At 35.5% G+C, this 21,343-nt stretch overlaps 1 protein-coding gene across 6 annotated transcripts in view; it reads right to left on the bottom strand.

Moving 5' to 3' along the window:
• Ccdc85a (coiled-coil domain containing 85A) overlaps positions 1-21,343 on the bottom strand; it is a 187,472-nt gene that overhangs the window by 30,057 nt on the left and 136,072 nt on the right. For 5 of the 6 annotated variants that reach the window (XM_058572973.1, XM_058572985.1, XM_058572981.1 and 2 more), the window contains exon 3: positions 19,028-19,104. The exons of the other annotated variant lie outside the window; for it this stretch is intronic. In XM_058572973.1, the coding sequence (XP_058428956.1) occupies positions 19,028-19,104 (77 nt within the window). The remainder of the gene's footprint in view (positions 1-19,027; positions 19,105-21,343) is intronic. 6 annotated transcript variants of the gene reach the window in all.

The following is a 21,343-nucleotide window of genomic DNA, read 5'->3' on the forward strand; positions in this document are numbered from 1 at the left end:
GTAGGACAGTAAAGGGGGGGAAATAATCAAAGAGGAAAACAAACCATGTTTAGTAACATAAATAAACAAATATGGCTGGAAGAACAACCCATATCTCAATAATAACCCTAAATGTTAATGGCTTAAACTCACCAATCAAGAGACACAGGCTAGTAGAATGGATCACAAAACAAGACCCAACAATATGCTGCCTACAGGAGACACATTTGATAGGAAAAGACATACATAGGCTGAAGGTGAAAGGTTGGGAAAAATCATATCACTCATATGGACTTCGGAAACAAGCAGGAGTGTCCATACTCATAGCAAATAAAATAGATTTCAAGCCAAAGTTAATCAAAAGGGATAAAGAGGGACACTACATACTGCTTAAGGGAACCATACACCAACAAGACATAACAATCATAAATATATATGCCCCAAACAATGGTGCAGCTATGTTCAAACAAACTCTTCTCAAGTTCAAGAGTCTAATAGACCACCATACAATAATCATGGGAGACTTCAACACACCTCTCTCCCCACTGGACAGATCTTCCAAACAAAAGTTGAATAAGGAAACTATAGAACTCAATAACACAATTAATAACCTAGACTTAATTGACATATAGAATATACCACCCAACATCAAGCAGTTACACTTTTTTCTCAGCAGCACATGGATCCTTCTCAAAAATAGATCATACATTATGTCACAGGGCAACTCTTAGACAATATAAAGTAGAGATAATACCATGCATCTTATCTGATCATAATGGAATGAAACTGAAAATCAACGATAAAAGGAAGGAAGGAAAAAGCATACATCACTTGGAGAATGAACAATAGGTTACTGAATGATCAATGGGTTATAGAAGACATCAAGGAGGAAATTAAAAAATTCTTAGAGATTAATGAAAACATAGACACAACATATCGGAATCTATGGGACACATTGAAAGCAGTTCTAAGAGGAAAATTCATTGCTTGGAGTTCATTCCTTAAAAAAAGAAAAAACCAACAAATAAATGATCTCATACTTCATCTCAAAATCCTAGAAAAAGAAGAGCAAAAGAACAGCAAAAGAAGTAGAATGCAAGAAATAATTAAAATCAGAGCTGAAATTAATGAAATCGAAACAAAAGAAACGATTGAAAAAATTGACAAAACTAAAAGTTGGTTCTTTGAAAAAATAAACAAAATCGACAGACCCTTAGCGATGCTAGTGAAGAGAAGAAGAGAGAGAACTCAAATTACTAGCATACGGGATGAAAAAGGCAATATCACAACAGACACTTCAGAAATACAGAAGATAATCAAAAACTATTTTGAATCCTTATACTCCAATAAATTAGAAGATAGTGAAGGCATAGATAAATTTCTTAAGTCATATGATCTGCCCAGATTGAGTCAGGAGGATATAGACAACCTAAACAGACCAATATCAATTGAGGAAATAGAAGAAACCATCAAAAGACTACCAACTAAGAAAAGCCCAGGACCGGATGGGTATACAGCAGAGTTTTACAAAACCTTTAAAGAGGAACTAATACCAATACTTTTCAAGCTACTTCAGGAAATTGAATTTGGAAGTTCTCCCTCTTTTTCTTTCTACGAGGCCAACATCACCCTGATTCCTAAACCAGACAAAGACACTTCAAAGTAAGAAAACTACAGACCAATATCTCTAATGAACCTAGATGCAAAAATCCTCAATAAAATTCTGGCGAATCGGATACAAAAACATATCAAAAAAATTGTGCACCATGATCAAGTAGGATTCATCCCTGGGATGCAAGGCTGGTTCAATATACGGAAATCAATAAATGTTATTCACCACATCAATAGACTTAAAAATAAGAACCATATGATCATCTCGATAGATGCGGAAAAAGCATTCGACAAAGTACAGCATCCCTTTATGTTCAAAACTCTAGAAAAACTAGGGATAACAGGAACATACCTCAATATTGTAAAAGCAATCTATGCTAAGCATCAGGATAGGATCATTCTGAATGAATAAAAATTTTAGGCATTCCCTCTAAAACCTTGAACAAGACAGGGATGCCATCTCTCACCACTTCTGTTCAACATAGTTCTCGAAACACTGGCCAGAGCAATTAGACGAAAGAAATTAAAGGCATAAAAATAGGAAAAGAAGAACTTAAATTATCACTATTTGCAGGTGACATGATTCTATACCTAGCAGACCCAAAAGGGTCTACAAAGAAACTATTAGAGCTAATAAATGAATTCAGCAAAGTGGCAGGATATAAAATCAACACGCATAAATCAAAGACATTCCTGTATATCAGCGACAAATCCTCTGAAATGGAAATGAGGACAACTACTCCATTCACAATATCCTCAAAAAAAATAAAATACTTGGGAATCAACCTAACAAAAGAGGTGAAAGACTTATACAATGAAAACTACAGAACCCTAAAGAGAGAAATAGAAGAAGATCTTAGAAGATGGAAAAATATACCCTGTTCATGGGTAGACAGAACTAACATCATCAAAATGGCGATATTACCAAAAGTTCTCTATAGGTTTAATGCAATGCCAATCAAAATCCCAACGGCATTTCTTGTAGAAATAGAGAAAGCAATCATGAAATTCATATGGAAAAATAAAAGACCCAGAATAGCAAAAACAACACTAAGCAGGAAGTGTGAATCAGGCGGTATAGCGATACCAGACTTCAAACTATACTACAGAGCAATAGTAACAAAAACAGCATGGTACTGGTACCAAAAGAGGCGGGTGGACCAATGGTACAGAATAGAGGACACAGAAACCAATCCACAAAACTACAACTATCTTATATTTGATAAAGGGGCTAAAAGCATGCAATGGAGGAAGGATAGCATCTTCAACAAATGGTGCTGGGAAAACTGGAAATCCATATGCAACAAAATGAAACTGAATCCCTTTCTCTCGCCATGCACAAAAGTGAATTCAAAATGGATCAAGGAGCTTGATATCAAATCAGAGATGCGCCGTCTGATAGAAGAAAAAGTTGGCTACGATCTACATACTGTGGGGTCGGGCTCCAAATTCCTCAATAGGACACCCATAGCACAAAAGTTAATAACTAGAATCAACAAATGGGACTTACTCAAACTAAAAAGTTTTTTCTCAGCAAAAGAAACAATAAGAGAGGTAAATAGGGAGCCTACACCCTGGGAACAAATCTTTACTCCTCACACTTCAGATAGTGCCCTAATATCCAGAGTATCCAAAGAACTCAAAAAATTAGACAATAAGAGAACTAACAACCCAATCAACAAATGGGCCAAGGACCTGAACAGACACTTCTCAGAGGAGGACATACAGTCAATCAACAAGTACATGAAAAAATGCTCACCATATCTAGCTGTCAGAGAAATGCAAATCAAAACCACCCTAAGATACCATCTCACTCCAGTAAGATTGGCAGCCATTATGAAGTCAAACAACAACAAGTGCTGGCGAGGATGTGGGGAAAAGGGTACACTTGTACATTGCTGGTGGGACTGCAGATTGGTGCAGCCAATTTGGAAAGCAGTATGGAGATTTCTTGGAAAGCTGGGAATGGAGCCACCATTTGACCCAGCTATTCCCCTTCTCGGTCTATTCCCTAAAGACCTAAAAAGAGCATGCTACAGGGACACTGCTACATCGATGTTCATAGCAGCACAATTCACAATAGCAAGACTGTGGAACCAACCTAGATGCCCTTCAATAGACGAATGGATAAAAAAAAATGTGGCATTTATACACAATGGAGTATTACTCTGCATTAAAAAATGACAAAATCATAGAATCTGCAGGGAAATGGATGGCATTAGAGCAGATTATGCTAAGTGAAGCTAGCCAATCCCTAAAAAACAAATGCCAAATGTCTTTGATATAAGGAGAGTAACTAAGAACAGAGTAGGGACGAAGAGCATGAGAAGAAGATTAACATTAAACAGGGATGAGAGGTGGGAGGGAAAGGGAGAGAGAAGGGAAATTGCATGGAAATGGAAGGAGACCCTCAGGGTTATACAAAAGTACATACAAGAGGAAGTGAGGGGAAAGGGAAAAATAATACAAGGGGGAGAAATGAATGACAGTAGAGGGGGTAGAGAGAGGAGAGGGGAGGGGAGGGGAGGGGAGGGGGGATAGTAGAGGATAGGAAAGGCAGCAGAACACAACAGACACTAGTATGGCAATATGTAAATCAATGGATGTGTAACTGATGTGATTCTGCAATCTGTATATGGGGTCAAAATGGGAGTTCATAACCCACTTGAATCAAAGTGTGAAATATGATATATCAAGAAATATGTAATGTTTTGAACAACCAACAATAAAAAATTTTTAAAAAAAAGAAAAAACTGTTAAACAATAGGTAGGAAAAGTGGACAACTGCATTTGCGTGCATTCAGCTAAGATAATGAGCTTATGTGCTTAATTTTTTTTACTTATAGTAAAGACTTCTGGCATTGATGCTGAGAGGAACATATCTGATTATTTTTAGGCCTTGGACTTATGCCCTCCTGTTCCGTTTCCTTATGAGTGGGACACAGAGAGCAAGGGCATAGAACCGAATTGCCTGTGTGGAGGCAATAGCAAAAAATGCAATGCTAATTAATATTGTATTTGACTTGCAGAGCACAGCCCATTAAGAATAGTGTTAAGCATCTCAGCATGCCATCAGAGCCCCATGGAACACGTGTGCACAGCTACAGTTGCAGAAATTAAACAGCTATTGAAAATAAATGTTTGTTGAGTTGACTAAGAAATGTTACATTTTAAAGTGGAATTTGCTACACTGACTTTGGCAATAAGAAGAACTATTCAAGGAGTCTTCCAGAAGCTGCCACACAAAGTGGAAGGTCAAGAATGAGAGAGGCCTAGCAGAGAGGCAGAGTCAACTTCATACAAGCGCGCTACCATTGGAGGATATGGATCAATAATACAAACAAGGACTGTTGCTATTAGAATGCAGTCCATCTGTGTCGTCTGTTGAAACTTATCTCAGTTAAAGCATTAACAAGAATCCTATGCTTAAAGGTTTGCAAAAATAAAAGCCAACATGAATCTAGGCAGTGTAGCTTCTGCCTAATTGGTAGTAATAAAATTGCCAGCAGGGAGAAATGAAATCTGCCATTAGAAATATCATCATCACAGCACAAAAGCAGCTTCATGGAAGCAAGAACTCTGATTGTCACAAACAGTGCTTACTAGGAAGAAAAACAGTAATTTCAAAAATGTCTGCTTTCTGCCTCTTTACAAAAATAATTTATGATAGAAAATAAGGTTTTCTGATTTATAATATTTATTTACATAGAATAATATTCCATTTAGCTCCATGAAGTAAGTCCCCCATAATTCTGGGAGTCTGAAAGAACTAAGTAAGTTTCTCCATCCAGTGTGCACTGCCACTGGCTCCTCCCTTGTTTCCTACCTTTAAATCTTGGAGTGCCCCCAGGACACAGTCTACAAGCATCTTTTCTCACTCATGCACAAGTTTTCATTTGGTCCCATGGCTTTAAAATAAGTGTGTGGGGCATGTGTATACACACACATAAGAATGTATACTTCATTCTTCCATCTCCAGCTCTGACCTCTCACCCAGGTTCCAGGTATGTATCTCCAACTCCAAATACAGCATCTCCTCAGTGACGTTTTGATACAAAATACAAGTTGATTCCCCTGCATCTCCTAACCTGTTCCTCTCAGTCTCCCCCATCTCTGCTAACAGTCCATCATACTGCTGTTTGGTGGTAACAAATACTGATCTTATTCCTATTTCCTCAACCATGCCTCACTGATTCCTAGCCAAGGCTTCTGTTGTTGTTCCTGTTTTCTAGAATAGTCTTCTGCAAGCCATGCTCCTTCACTCAGATTTCTTCATTTGTCACTTCCTAGAGAGAGGCCCTCGAACTCCATGTTTCATCCCCTCTCACCCTAGTCACTAACTCTATGCCCTGCTTTGTTTCCTTCATAAGTGATCACTATTTCCATGTATTATATATTAATGGTTTTAAAAGTAATGACCCATCTATTAAACTTTAAGCTACATAAGGTCAGAAATTACCTTTCTTATTCAAGACTATATTCCTCATTGCCTAAATCAGTGTCTAAGAGTATCAAAACTATTCAAATCGGGTGGAAAATTGGAATGATGGGCTTCCATGATTTATAGAAATTATATTCTCTATTAAGGTTTTTTTGGTTATAATAAGAAATGCAGTGGAAGCCCAGTAAGCATCTATCACTGAATGAACAGTCCTGTACCAATCCAATCCTAAATGTCAACATTTTTTCATTTCAAATAGCAGGATCTACATGAAATTCTGGGGATAATATACATCCTAGATAGCTTGAATAAAAAATAGTGTCATCTCATCCTTCCACACAAGTTCTAAACATAGCTAATGCCACAAACCAAAGCTGCCTAGCTTACAGAAGAAAAAAATTTATTTTTCTAAAGTCTTTAGGTAAAGAAGGGAAAGGAACAAAAATGGCCAAAATTCTGAGGGAATTACCTAAATAAAGGTAATGCTTAACACAGGCACACCCACAAAATTCTCTCAAAATTAGCATCATGAAGCTTCAGGAAAGGAAAAATTTTTAAAGAAATGAAAAATTACAGTTTGGCAATTAAAATAAAACTTTCAATTACAAGTTAGAATTTTAGCCTAGCAAAGAGGTAAACCAGAAGTAAGTATTCAAAGTTTGGTCAAAAAAATTATAATAGAAAAATACTTCTTAGTTTTGTTTTTAACTCAAAAGAGAAATGACCCAGAGACTGATTAGCTCTATAAGCCACTCTCTGACATTTAGCAAATCACTTCTCCTTAGGGCCAAAAAATAAGCCTATTGCTAGGTGTGGTGGCACACACCTGTAATCCCAGCAGGGTTCTGGAGGCTGAGACAGGAGAAGTACAGGTTCAAAGCCAGCCTCAGAACTTCGAGGCACTAAGCAACTCGGTGAGACCTTGTCTCTAAATAAAATACAAAATAGGTCTGGGGATGTGGCTCAGTGGTTGAGTGCCCCCAGGTTCAATCCCCAGTATCCAAAATCAATAAATAAAAGGCCTATCAATGAGCTTCATGTGCTTGAAGACTACATCTTCCAAATGGTCACATGAAGAAAGTGGCTCATGTGGCATCATAGGAGTTGGTTTACATTGGAGAGGATTCTCTAGGTTAGGAAAAACAGTTGTGCTGAGCTTTCGACATTTATAGTTGAGATCAAAATAGTTATGAGAGCAGGTGAAGTCTGTTGCCCCCCAAATGATATTCACCTAAATGTGTGTTGCTCAGGATCTTGATATTGTCAAACTTCATCAGAGTCGGGCACAAAAATGTGATAAGTCATCTTTCAATTCTAGATAAAAAAAAATACTTCTGGTTGATTTCTCATGGCTATAGATGATGCCATAATTTGTGAAATCAAAAGTACTTTAATTGTAGAGAATGTTCAGTATTATCACATTGATTTTTAAATATGTTAAAAATTTTAAGCATCAATCCTAGTTGGATTTAAGCTTGGGTTCAATATCATAAGTCTTTAGGGCTCACTCCCACCTGCCTATGGTTAACCACCCAGTTAGTCTAATTAAACAAGGATGGATTGATTAGGCAACAGCTCTCAGAATTCTATCATTTTACTGCATCAACACAGGAGCTGTGGGGGGGGGGACCTCATATTAAAATCATAGCATTCACCAAATAAATTGTGTTGTCTCTTGTATCATTCTTTGTTAAGAGTTGGTTTCTATAGCATTATTTAAATTTTCATCTGTAAATAGACTTTATTATACACAAATGCTCTTCTTAGTGTTTGCTCTTTTTTTTTTAAGTCTGTTATCAGTATTGGAATTTGAAAAGTGCTGTGATTAAATCAGTAGTTTAGCAAGAGGCAAGTTATGCTTTCCTAAGAAACTATTAGTGTTAGGATAAAAATAAAATTAGAGGTCAGGATGCTTGCTTGCATTTGACTCGACAGGACGCCGCCTTTGGAAGAAACAGTTGTGGTGCTGTTGGCTAGAAAATTTTTCTGAAATAATTATCATGGTGACTGAGGCTACATTTGAGTTTTTATATTAATTTTGTGTCCTGGATATTCTTGCATGTCTTAGATTGCTAGGAAAATAACATGGAATGTTTGTCTTTAAATTAGATACTGCTATGTGGTAGCTTGGAAAGAACATTAATTTCTAAGTAGCCCTTTAGAGACAAGTGAAATTCTATCTGAATGAGAAACAATTTCTGGCTAAGGAAGAGGTCTGAAATCAATCTCCTATTTTCCTTAAGTGAGGGTGTTTCATGGGAAAATGAGCAATTGGCAGACCATTGATAGGCTCTGAATTTGTAGAATTTATTTCTTTTCATATCCATATATTCTCCTCCCATGATCTTCTTTGCATGTTTCTAATTCCGTGTTCTTGGAAAGGAAAGGAAAATGACATTGTCTGGCCATTTGTGTAGCATCTATTCATTGAGATTTGCAACATACTTTATAAAGAACCCAGGATCGTTTCTGTTTTCTGTGGGTCAGAAAGAGACTTGAACAGGAAAGTGAGAGGAATCTTCATTTCTTGTCTTTGTCACCAGGACTGATGGACATCAGAAGAGCCATGAGGTTGAAGGGAACTTACCAATGTGATATTCACCTTGTACCTCACAGATACGATTGTGATTTGTCAATTAAAAAATAAAGCTAAAAAAGATAAGCCAGATCCATTCACAGCACTAGTACGGTGATTGATGGCAACTTAGCAGTCATGAAACCTCTCTGTAAAGCATTCTGAAAGCAGTGAATGCTATAATCAGGTTTATTAGTCACACTTCCTAGCCAGCACATGAAGCTCATTGATAGGCCTTTTATTTATTGATTTTTTTTTTATCTAGAATTGAAAGATGACTTATCACATTTTTGTGCCCGACTCTGATGAAGTTTGACAATATCAAGATCCTGAGCAACACACATTTAGGTGAATATCATTTGGGGGGCAACAGACTTCACCTGCTCTCATAACTATTTTGATCTCAACTATAAATGTCGAAAGCTCAGCACAACTGTTTTTCCTAACCTAGAGAATCCTCTCCAATGTAAACCAACTCCTATGATGCCACATGAGCCACTTTCTTCATGTGACCATTTGGAAGATGTAGTCTTCAAGAGAATTCTTCAAAGTCCTTTCCAACTGCCAAAGAACCCAAGCTTCCATCAACAAATATATCTCAGCATTTGTAGAACTTACTGACAAAACGTGTGAGTTTTACTAGTTAAGGAATTGTATATTAAAATAGGATTGGGGTTAAAACAGGAGTAAAAAGTGAATGGACATCACCCCAAACAAAATACCTTTTCAAAATACAGAGACAAAGTTGCTAAAACTCCCCTTTATCTGAAACTTTGTCAGGTAGATGCCATCCAAATTCTACCTGAAACTTCTGTTAATTTCTGGCACTCAACACTTGGGAGGTGCAAACAGGATACAAAACCATCATTCCAACAATTTGTGAACAGATTTACCTGGTTATGTTTTATTTCTGAATAAGCATTTTATATTTTCCACTTATGAGATTTCTATAGTTGTAGATATGAAATTCCCTAGCAAATAAAATGTTTAAATAAAAAATTATCTCTTACATTAAAACACACCTGCCTTTGGTGTCAATGATTGTTGATGTATCTTGGCTATTTAAAAGCCTCCTTTATTAGAGCCAGTTTTAATATCAGGACCAGATGGGAGCCATTTTGGACTGAGTTTATTAGTTATCTGTCAAACATTAGAACTCCTGCCTTGCATGCTGTTCTGAAGTAAATGAGAGGCATTTTAGGTCATGAGAAGACAGTACCAAATTCCTCTATTTGTTATACTACATTTGAGTCTGAATTTTATTTCTTTTGTAATCTGCATATCTCTGTACAATCATTTTTAGATTAAAACTTCTAAGAATAATTAGATCAACAAAAAGAGTTCATGATGAGTTTTAAGTAGGGAGGTTAGCCGTTTCCTTATGTTTTATTTTTCTCCTTTTAAAACATGATTCAAACATTGCTTCTATACCACTAGCCTATATGATAGAAATTACAAAAGTCTTCGAGAATAAAAATTCTGAACATCTCAAGTAAGCACTCCTAAAATCCCACATACCTCTGAGTTAATTTTCATGAGGTACTATGAAGTTTAGGGACAGGAAATTCTTCCAGAGGGAAGAACTAGACCAGGTAGACACATGTGAGTCAAAAACAACGGAATGATTTCAAAGGGAGAAATAATTCTGAAAGCTGCCCCTTGACTGGTAATCATCATTCCCACCTCTGTTCCCTAGGATTGGCTCTAGAACCCTGGGGTAAGAAACTACTTTTTCAATGAGTTTGGGGCCTAGAATAGGGGATAGCCCAAGTGATAATGGAACTGTCTCAGCCCCAAGAATATTAGAACACTTGGGATCTCCACTTGTAGGAGCTGTGGGAAAGACCAGGGGGTCAACAGCCAAGGTCAGGGTCAGGGGGGTGAAGCTCAGAAACTCAGAGCTAGGCTTAAGCTAGTGGGTGAAACTTGTAAACCTCAGAGGCAAGCGGCTCACAGGGGCTGAGCCAACAGAGAACACTTACCATCTCTGTGACCCCAGTTTGGGATGATTTGATCTGAGTAAACTGTCTATCATGCAATAATGCCACATCTACAAATGCGGGTGGCCATTACTTATTGATGTAGAGATACTTTTAAGGATTTCTATAATAAACTCTAAATTAACCCCTCAATATTCTCCTACTAAGAATTATTTACCAAGCCACCAAAGAACCTCGAGTAGTAAAACTGTTAAGCTAAAACCCATCATTTATTTAATATGTTCCATTTCTTTATCTTTCTCCCTAAGCAAGCACACTTAAAACATGCTTTATTTAGTTCCATATGCTAACATGGTACCAGGTTGTACGGGCTTAATATTTGTCAATGTAAAAGATGTGGAAGAGTTCACTCTAAACTGTAAGCACTATACTGATCATTACCTCATAGCGTACTTTCCAATTTTTTCTTTCATTCTCTGTGTCAGCAAGAAAATCTAAAGGCCCCATCCACTTGTCTTTGGCTGTTACTATAGAATGAATTCAACAAATCAAATATCCTTTGAAAAGACATTTTCTTTCTTTTCACATTGTTCTTTATGTGGCTGACAAGTATGGCTCACTTTGATTTATACACTGGTTCTCTTCTGCTGTAGTCCACAGTCTAGCAATACTGCAAAAACTAATGCGTGCTATTTCGAATCTTTGTCATCTCTTTTTCATAGTAACTTATTTTGGAATCGAATTCCTGAAAAACATGCTATATTTTTAAATAAAGAATTTATATTGTTTGGGTATAAATTAGAGGTAGTTAACACATAATTCTTATATCTTCTATACTGGCATTTTTTCATCATAATTTTTAAAATTTCCTCTGGAATATCACATCCCCATTTATTATATGCAACCTTGGAATATTTTTAAGCGTGATCTTTTAAAAACATTAGTTTAGTTGCTCAAGAGAAAATATCGTAAGCTCTGGTGATTTCTGTCATTTGTGCCAACTTTTAAAGGGATGCCCCCCAACTAATGCTTAGTAAATAAAAACTAATAAGATTGTTCATATGTGTGGACTGTCTTTGAAATATTGCATTCACAAAATAGATGTAGAGCACATTTCAGGGATCCTCTTAGAACACCATAGTCACCATGGTGGTTCCTGGAGCTCTGCATTCACTGGGAAGACTATTCTGAAATTGGGTAACTTTGCAAGGGTATAAGACATCTTCCCAAGCTTTTATGTATACTTAGGCTCAGGATGTTTAGAATTAGAAGGAACCACACTTATATATGAAGAAAGCAAGGCTTGTACCGAACCAGAGGGGGATCCACTGACATTTATTTCAAAATATATATACTGTTAGGTAAAACTAGCATTTTCATATTCATTGTATGTGATTTTTATTTAAGAAAATCATCAAGGGGATTGCATATTATTCCTCAAAGTACATGTAAGCTAACACCACATGAAGCCACTTGATGTGTGTGTATGAGGTGTTATGTGCCTCAGATATACCTATCACTGTGTGAAACTTAATTAGGAGCTATCTGATGAATTTTTTTTTAACTTTAGAATCCAGTGAGGTCAAATAACCCACAGTGACAAACAGAATATTCAATATGGTAGAAAGTTTTCATTTTAAGAAATTTTAGCATCAATACAAAAGGGACACACCTTTTTATGTATACATTACAAATAAACACTAACTTTCTCTGGAAAAAGAGCTGCAAATTTTCAGAACTGAACAGTACCTCCATATCACCTATATAAGGCTCAAAGAGGTTAGAAGTGTCCTCCTGGTCAACCAGCTAACTAAGAACAGACATAAGCCAGGACCTATTCAGTGTTCTTTCTGGCACATCCACGGTACTTCTTTTGATCATTTGATTACTGATGATTATGTCTCCACTTTCTAATATGACCCAGTTATGTTTTGCTAATTTTTCATACAATGAATGATAACTATTCAGTGTAAATTAACAGTCTCCAATTGCTTTGGAATTTGTATAAACTATCTCATTTTGTTCAAGAATATAGACATTTCCCTATACTACATTGGTTATGTGTGTTATGGTTGTATTTAGGTGAGATGGATATTATCTGTTACATTTATATTTGTCAATTTTGCATAGAAAGAATTTATGAAATTATTTACAAATTATTAAGAGGCACCTACGTTAATTTTTAATGTGTTCTACTTATAAGTGTGATTGCTTTGTTCAGGCTATGGCAAGAAATACACTATAAGTACAAGACTTTTTGTTGAAAAAGGTCTAAATCCCATTGTGGGAAAGGTCAGAACCAGAAGGAGGAAGGCAGCTTGGCTTAGGCAAGTCTTTCCCATCAGTCAGAAATGGAGTGATGTGCAGCAGGAAATGGAGATCAAGGACACTGTGCTATCAGGAATCATGGCCTCACAGTGTCCATGAAGCTTCATAATTTAATTTTTAAATAGCAGTAATTAAATTCCAAAATCAAACACTGCCCAATACTTTCCATGTTCTAAGAACCTGTTACCTTGCCCTACTTAGAAATAGGAAGACTGCTACATCTTTCACTTTTTAATTTTGGCTTTACTTTAAAAAAAAAAAAAGGTAGAAAGTCATTTCTACTAGTACAATGCACTCTTTATTTCTCAAAAATCCGTCTTTAAATTCTGCCCAAATATTTTTGATATTTCTTCTCACTGAAATGATTCTTGTTGATATACCATAAAACCTGATGCTCAACAGAGTCCTATAATTTTTTGTCAAATTCATCCAGGACATGGTTCTAAAAATGCTGTTTTTATGGCTTTGACAAATCAAAAATTTTAAATGTGCCCTACTGAAAGAATTACAATGTGCTAGTGTAGACATGAAAAGACAACATTGTAAATGTGAATTGTTGATAACACAGCCCCTGCTAAATTCAATATATATTCTATAAATTTATGTTAAATAGCCTTAACCATATATTCTCTTTGTACTTCTGGCTCACCTATATTTTCTCATTAGAATAAGGATTTCTTATCATGTAAAACAATATTCTCAAATAAGGATCTTTAAGCATAAGAGATCTCAGAAGAATGTTATAAATCCCTTCACTTTGAAAGCCCTTATGTTGCTTTAGACATTTTTGCCTACAAATTTTACTCTTCAGTAGTTTTTCCAATACACATTAGCTTTTTTCTTAATCCAGTCTCCATTTACATTTTCTAGCATGAATTTCTCCCATAAATTTACTTCCTATACCTATTTATCTCTTCTACTCCAATACACCCATTACCACTTGCATAGCACCCATCTGTCCCCTAAAAGCTCTACTGAACTACACATAGACTTTTTAAAAATTATTTAAATTGTTCACAAGCACTAGTCATTTGATGGATTCCATTCCCCCCGCCGGAAAAAAAAAATATGAGGAGCAACCAATCTTCAATGGGTTTAATTAATTTTTCTTATCAGTAGCATCCAGATTATACCCAGATTGTACGACATAATTAGGGTTGCTATTCATGAGAAAAAATAATTCTGCACAAGTTACTCCTCAGTATGCCAGAATGGTAATTTCCACACAAATAACAGTTGAAGAATACCACCACTTGATTTCAGCATCCCAAAAACATTACTCTCTTTTGAGCAACAGTTACTGATGTTTCCCTTCCAGAGCCATTCCAACCCTGAAAGAATCATTTATGGCTTTATATTTTGCCAATATTTTTTGTGGTAATAAAGTAAGAAAATGTGAAAACGAAAAAGAGGAAAAAAAAAAAAAAACAGTAGATATCTCCTCTGTGGAAAGGGAAAGCACATAAGGAGACTGTGTGTCAGAGAAGAACCTGCCTTCACTGCCCGGCATGCTGGACCGAGACTGTGTTGCCATGGAAGTGAGAAGCTGAATTTCCTTAGCTCTTGTGTACCACTCTCAGCGCTTCTGGCAATGGGTGACAGGTTCTTTCCTTTGTTCAGAAACTGCTCTGGAAACAGCCTTGCCTCCCTCCCAAGGCACTGAAAGACTGCATTGTGAGGCCATGCTGCAACCAAATCATATGAGGAGGAGATTTTTCATTTCCATTCCTAAAATTAGATTCTTCTGTATGTGCTAGCACAACAGAAATAGCGACACTTGCTGAAAGGGGCTGACTCCGTGGAGATCCCAGTTCCCTGCCTTTCAAACAGGTCTGCTGAACCCCAGCACTCAGGCAGGGTTACAACACCAGGCAGCTTCAAGAAACTGGCTCTCAAATGTTCCAAAGAGGTGGTTGGTGTCAGGAAGGGTCTCTGAGGCACAGAGCACACATAGTACTTGCCAAGCAGATGTTGATGCCAGGGCATTTGATCAAAGGGAACAGATTTCCCACTAGGACTTTTAACAAATGTACTTAATTGACTTTGCAGTTGCAGCAAACTGCTTGGTTCATGTCTTGAACCATCTTCATGATGCCAAATCCAAAGTCAATATAGAGTAGGTAAGAATGGTTAAAAAACAATGTCTCAGGGTTATATCTGAAAAGTCACTGCTATCTTTGAAGGGAAGCCCTTTTTTTTTATAATAAAGACATCGGGTAAATAGTGTACACCATCCATTTAAAGACTTTCTAGTTGAATAGATTTCTTCCTTGCAAATGCAGAATATAAATATATTACTACATCAGGATGAATAAATCGATGATTGTTTTAAAAAAAAAAAAAAAAAAGGACCATGGAACGAGCAGAGAAACCTAAGCAGAGTTTTGAATTTGGGCTAAACAATCATTTAAATTTTCAAGTTTCAATTTTAAAAGCTCCACTGTCTGTTCCCTACTCGCCTCCAGCTCACTCTAGACAGATAGGCCTCTGACCACATCTTCTTCTGCATGAAATTTCCATGCAGATTTATATATGAGTGTATAATAAAACTTTGACTCTGGAGTATCTGGGAAATGTTTCAGGGAGAATACAACCCTGTAAAATGCAGTTTTGTTTTCATTTGTAATAGATTTTTTTTTTTTAAGAAAAATAGAACATTTCCCTTAAGACAGGAATAGAAAAATGCCTGACAAACCTTTGATGACTAAACAGGCCCAATGTTAGTCTTTAAGATCAATATTGGGAAAAAGTAAATTTGAAAATAAGATGGAAATAGTTTAGTATAATTAAACTACTGAATCTATCTTAATGCTATGAAATGATCAGAAAGGGTACTGTGCATATACTAGAAAAACCATGGAGTCAGTCTGCTGCCTTGGCCTGAGACCTTCCTTAATTAGCTGTTCACAATGATACCCTTGACCTCCAAGTATGATATGCCTTGACTCAAAAAAGGAGTTATCCTATGTAATATTTAAGGTTCTTCTCAAATCTGAAAATTATTACTATATCCAAAGCTAGTTTGTGTTTATAGGTAAATGTATACACAAAATGGTTGTATTTATTTTGTTTTTACCAAAAAAATGTTTAAAACTACAAACTTTACCCCCACAGTAGGTCTGTTATTAATAAATGCTACTTATGTTTTTGTGGATGACCCTACTTCATTGGATTCAGAAGTTATAACTGCTTTCTATGAAGTATTTCTATCTACTTAAGAGAGTCTTCATTTGGGGTTTATATCAAATTTGCATCATGTGGAACTGACTAGTCTGAACAGTTTTAGCATTATGTGTATAAAGAGATTTTATGCAATCCTCTGAAATATTTTTAAATGTGATCTTAAAATGATGTTCACATTAGTTTACATGCTTAAAGAAGAATACCCTAAGTTCAGGAAATCTTCCATTTTTTTTTTTCCAAATAATAATACTGCATTTTCTAAAAATAAAACTTTTCACTTTAGGATACTGTTGAAATGTGGTGTCCACAAATTGAATATAAAGTACAGTACAGCTTAATGAACCTCATAGGACACAATAGTAGTCCCCATGGTGGTGCCTGGAGCTCTGTGCTCCAGGTCTTTGCCCCTGACCAAAAAGAAGTCACAAGCACTATACTCATCTTGTTTACTCTAGCAATATATATATTTAAAAATAAAATTTTGACTTTCTATTCACTATACACAGTTTTACACAATGAGTAAAATAAGCATTAAAATGTTTCTTCTTCCAGGGCAATGCTTTAGATACTTTAAATAATTAGCCTAAACTCTAAACTATCAACGGACCTGACATAGCCAAAGATATCTGATATACTTGGGATTCTGATTGGGTAAATAGGAATAAGGATGCAACTGGCAAAGACAAATGGACGTATTTTTATAAACTTGGGGGTTAAAAGGAATACCTTTAATCAAGGCACAGTGGAAGCTCTTATAATTGAAAATCAAGTGTTCAAATATTGAGGCTAATTTATGCAGGAATGTCAGCATGTCGAATTGAATTGACCTTGCAAATCAGCTAGAATGCAGTCAGAAGTAGTTCCTACAGGGAAATCTCATCAGACCTTATTTGCAATAGTACCAATAACATCCAACAATAAGGTGCATATGCCTTAATGCTCCCCGGCCCAAGTCAGCCTTCCATAAGGACTCCCTTCACACAGTTCTCACTGCTCTAAGATCCATTTATGGTGTTGCATCCTAGTCTCACTAGCTGTGCTCATGTCAGTTTCTACCTATGGAAGTAGTCGAACCCGTGTTTCTCTCATATTTTAGCTGTAAATGAAAACAACAATCTACAATACAAATTTTTTTTTGAACTGAGAGATCCTTTGTTATTTGCATATGTCCAATAACATTTCAAACAATGGATTTTCTTTGCATTAAAGTACTTTGACAGGTAGCCGTTAAAAAATCTGAAACATTGTTTTCTCATTGTTAACATCTCTGAAATCAGCAAGAATCTGACATGGTTTAATGATATCTTTTTCTTTTTGTAATAATAATACATAAGGATGGTGTATCCCACATCAACAAAGTTTCAGGTTCAATAAAACAATCTTTCCTAGCCATTTCTCAGAGGGGGGAAAAAAAAACTAAAAGTAACCTTCCTTAATAGCAAAATGCATGAAAAAGCGGATCATTGAAAACTACCCTGAGAAGTTAATCTCTCCTAGTCTTAACTATGCAAGTACTATATACTTAAATACATACACACATTAAGTAGAGCTGAGGACTCTGATTTTCCTTCAAGAATTCTAATACTCGCTTTTATGGTTTTTTTAAAAAATCAATCTTCTAATATTTTTTTTACATTTGTTGTGCTTGTTTTTTTAGTAAGATGGCTTTCAGGCTACCACTTCAGTGTTATGTGATACTCAACTCCCACTCAAAGAGAAATATTATATGATTTTTTTTCTATTCTCATCTTTTACATTCTCAGTTGTCTAAGAGATGGTGTGACCATTTATTAAAAAAAAAAAATTAAGTATTTTCAGTCAAGGGTCCTAGTAAAACCACACTCTTAGCCCAATATAAAAGACAAAGAAAAAATGTAAAAAGGAAAGGAGAGAAGAAAAACCTCTACCAGTAATATTGCATGACACAAATAATCCCTTCTGTCATCACACATTCTGTGTCCACATGTAGTGAGAAGGGGGAGAAGTAGGTTCATTAATCTCATGATTTCTAGGCAGTTAGCTGGCCAATGGAAGAGAGGGAAAGGCATTCTTCCATGCAGTACATGATAGCCCAAGTCACCATTAATGAGCAAAAATATTTTATAAACAGATTAAAAACCCCTAAAATGTCTTTCCAAAGAGTCTTTGCATTAATATTTAAATCCCTTTTGGGATACAATCTTTGACTTCATATTTAAACTATTACTTATATTTGAGGTATCATTTTCCATTCATCACTTATAAAATAACCACCAAAATGCAGAAACAATGTTAGTGACTAATTGCTTAGAGAAAAACCATTTCATATAATAGAATACAATTCTATCTTCTTATCTGTCATGGAAATTAACCTAACATCAGTAGATTAGTTCAGCTCAACAAAATATTTTCTGATAGCACACAGAAACAATGTTGTAAGTGAAATATATGACAAGACATTAAAGATCCCAGAAAAAGTTCCACTTTACATTCACCAGGAAGAAATGAAGTTCCAAAGTAAAAACTGTCAATTACTGTCATTGCTTTGTTGCACTAAAAAAGATCACTTAAAGCACAAATAATCTTAGAAAGTACTAATTTGATTAAAATTAAGACTACCTGCAGGTTTATCCCACTTATAAACTAGCAATTTTTTTTAATTTAAATGAGTCCTTTCCCTATATTCACTGAGTACATGCATATGCATAAGAGTAATACTAACAAAGGGACTTTATTTTCTATTTCTCTATTTTCTCTTCCTTTTAAAATTATTTCACTTTATTTTCAAACATCCATATCCTTGAGCATACCACTTACAAATGTGGATAATACGATGGCCCTCATGGAACATAGTCACACTCCACATGAATGGTTATTTACAAAATGACTTCTATCATTTAAAGGAGAACATGTAATTGAGACTTTACATTTTAAATAAAAAGCTACAACTCCAAAGACACTGACTAGCTATGAGCTCTGGAAGTCACCCACCTGGGGCAGCATGCGATTTTCTTCCTCCAGCTGTCTTACTCTTGCCTCCAGCTGCCTAACATAGGACAAGGTTGATTCTAAAATTAAAAAGAAAGAACTCAGATTATCCACACAGGTCTTGTTCAGTGCACTGTCAGGATATTTCTGGTTTGATTTATTTAAATCAGACTAAGTGACTACTTAGTCTGTTATTTAAAAAATTATTCCCCAGGAAAAATACAACAGAAGCCATGGAAACTATAAACAATTTAACAATTGTGTACTGGTAAGAAGTATGAGAAGTTTCTAGGTGGTGAGACTGCCGGATTTGCACACCAACCAGCCCTTAGAACATTAAGCATCTTGAAGAAAGTTACTCCATCGTTTCCTGTTCTATGCATTTTGCATTTTCAATATGTCCCATACACTAGACTTTTCTGTAAAATGTGATCTGTAACCGAAACAAGGTCATAATAAAAATGCCAAATAAATTATTTACTGGGAAAATGAAGGTAAGACCAACATTTGTCCTTCTCAAAAATCTATAGATATTAACTCTAATTTGAAGACAGGCACAACAGGGCTAAATATTTTAATTTAGGCTAAATTTTAACTTTTATATTGGCCACATGTGGAATAAACCCAAATTTTCAGGTACAAACTAGGCAACTGAACTAAAATTGATAGTCTTCAATTCTTCACAAACTCAGATGGATGCTGAAAGTTCAGAATCAGCATCATACTCATTTTCTGTTCCATATTACAACCCCAAAGTTTATGGCTTCTTCTCAAAAAAAAAAAAAAAAAAAAAAAGGATAGCAGATGGAAGAAAGCAGAGCTTCAGTTTTTAGGAAGAATATTGACAGTAACTCTTCATAAAATGAAAATATTCAAGCATGTCATAATAACATAGTTGCAAGTAATTCATTACCCAAGAACAAACCTTTTAGGTATAGGGCAAAGTATGCCACCACAAAAATCCCTGGAAAGCATGTTTCCATAGTTAATACTAAAGTGGCAGAACCTTCTCAGTGATCATGTTCTTTGATCTCTGAATCACAAAAGGCAGGGGGGTAGTGCATTTAAGAGGAAAGTGTTTGGAGCTTGGAGCACCTGATAATCTGAAGTTAGGCTAAATATTCCTGTATTTATGCCATGACCTTAAATTTATCATGGAAACTCCATTTTTTTTTTTTTTGATATGGGAATTGCTTGGATGAATTCAATTCCGTGTGTGTGTGTTTTCAAAGCAATAAGCTAACATTTTATTTTACATAGGAAGTGCCAGCCTTTAATTCACAAATATCACCATTAAGCCCATCTCTGCTATAGACACAGCATGCCTGTTTCACAATGATTTGCAGAAAGCCCCCATCATTAACATTAATATAAGGACACACTGACCTCATAGGGATAGAGAAGATTGGCCTTGAGTAGTCTTTATATAAGAAATGGAAGGTAAGGGAAACTGAAGACATTTGCTAGAAGTTTTTTTTTTTTTTTAAGCTTAATGAAATGTTAAAACTCTGCTTTATGGACTTTTCCAAAGGCAAAAAACAAGTATACAGCATAAATGAATAGCAAAATTATTGATTTCATGAGTCTGCTTTACTCTAGCAAATGAATAAGTGATTTGCAGATCATCAAGATGTGAATGTAGATTGCCTGATTTACACAGTTTTGCAAGCCCAGCTCTCTCCTCTAGAAAAACAACTACTTGCTAAGGACCATCCAAATGAAAAATTGATCAGCAATATTCTATTTAAACCATGAAAAAAAATAGAATTATTTTCTCCTTTGTTCACAATTTATAGCTTATCGTAGTGCCCCTGTACTTCACTATCTCAAAATCTGACATTTAAAAGAAAAGACTCTATATAGCGTGATTTGAATAATACTTTTAAAATGCCACTAAATCGAATTTGTTTTAATTCTGTGACTAACTTCAGTCACTTTAATACATTTCTCTTTTAAATCTTTACAGTTTACACATTTGATGACCTCTCTACTTAAATAAAAGTATTCTGCTCATAAAATAAATAAATGAAGCCAGAGGGCAAAGGCAAATTCTAGAGTTTGGAAAACATCCTCTAATTTCCATTTTTAAAGTTGAATTACAAAAGATCAATTCCAAGTCTTTGCTCCAAAGCATTCACCGAAAATATGGGCTAAGGCAGGAATAGATGAGAAATAGTTTATACCCATAAAATAATGGAAAAATACTAGAAATGAAGGCAAAGGTAAAGAAAGTTTTGAGTTCATCCCCTTAAAACATTACTCTAGGTGCTGTTCTAGAGTTGGAAGAGAATACCAGTTATTGCAAGTCTTAACATGTTT

Source organism: Marmota monax, unplaced genomic scaffold (assembly GCF_021218885.2).
Source record: "Marmota monax isolate L192 unplaced genomic scaffold, Marmota_monax_Labrador192_F-V1.1 WCK01_AAM20220418_F8-fsc00015, whole genome shotgun sequence".
In the NCBI taxonomy this organism is placed as follows: domain Eukaryota; kingdom Metazoa; phylum Chordata; class Mammalia; order Rodentia; family Sciuridae; genus Marmota; species Marmota monax.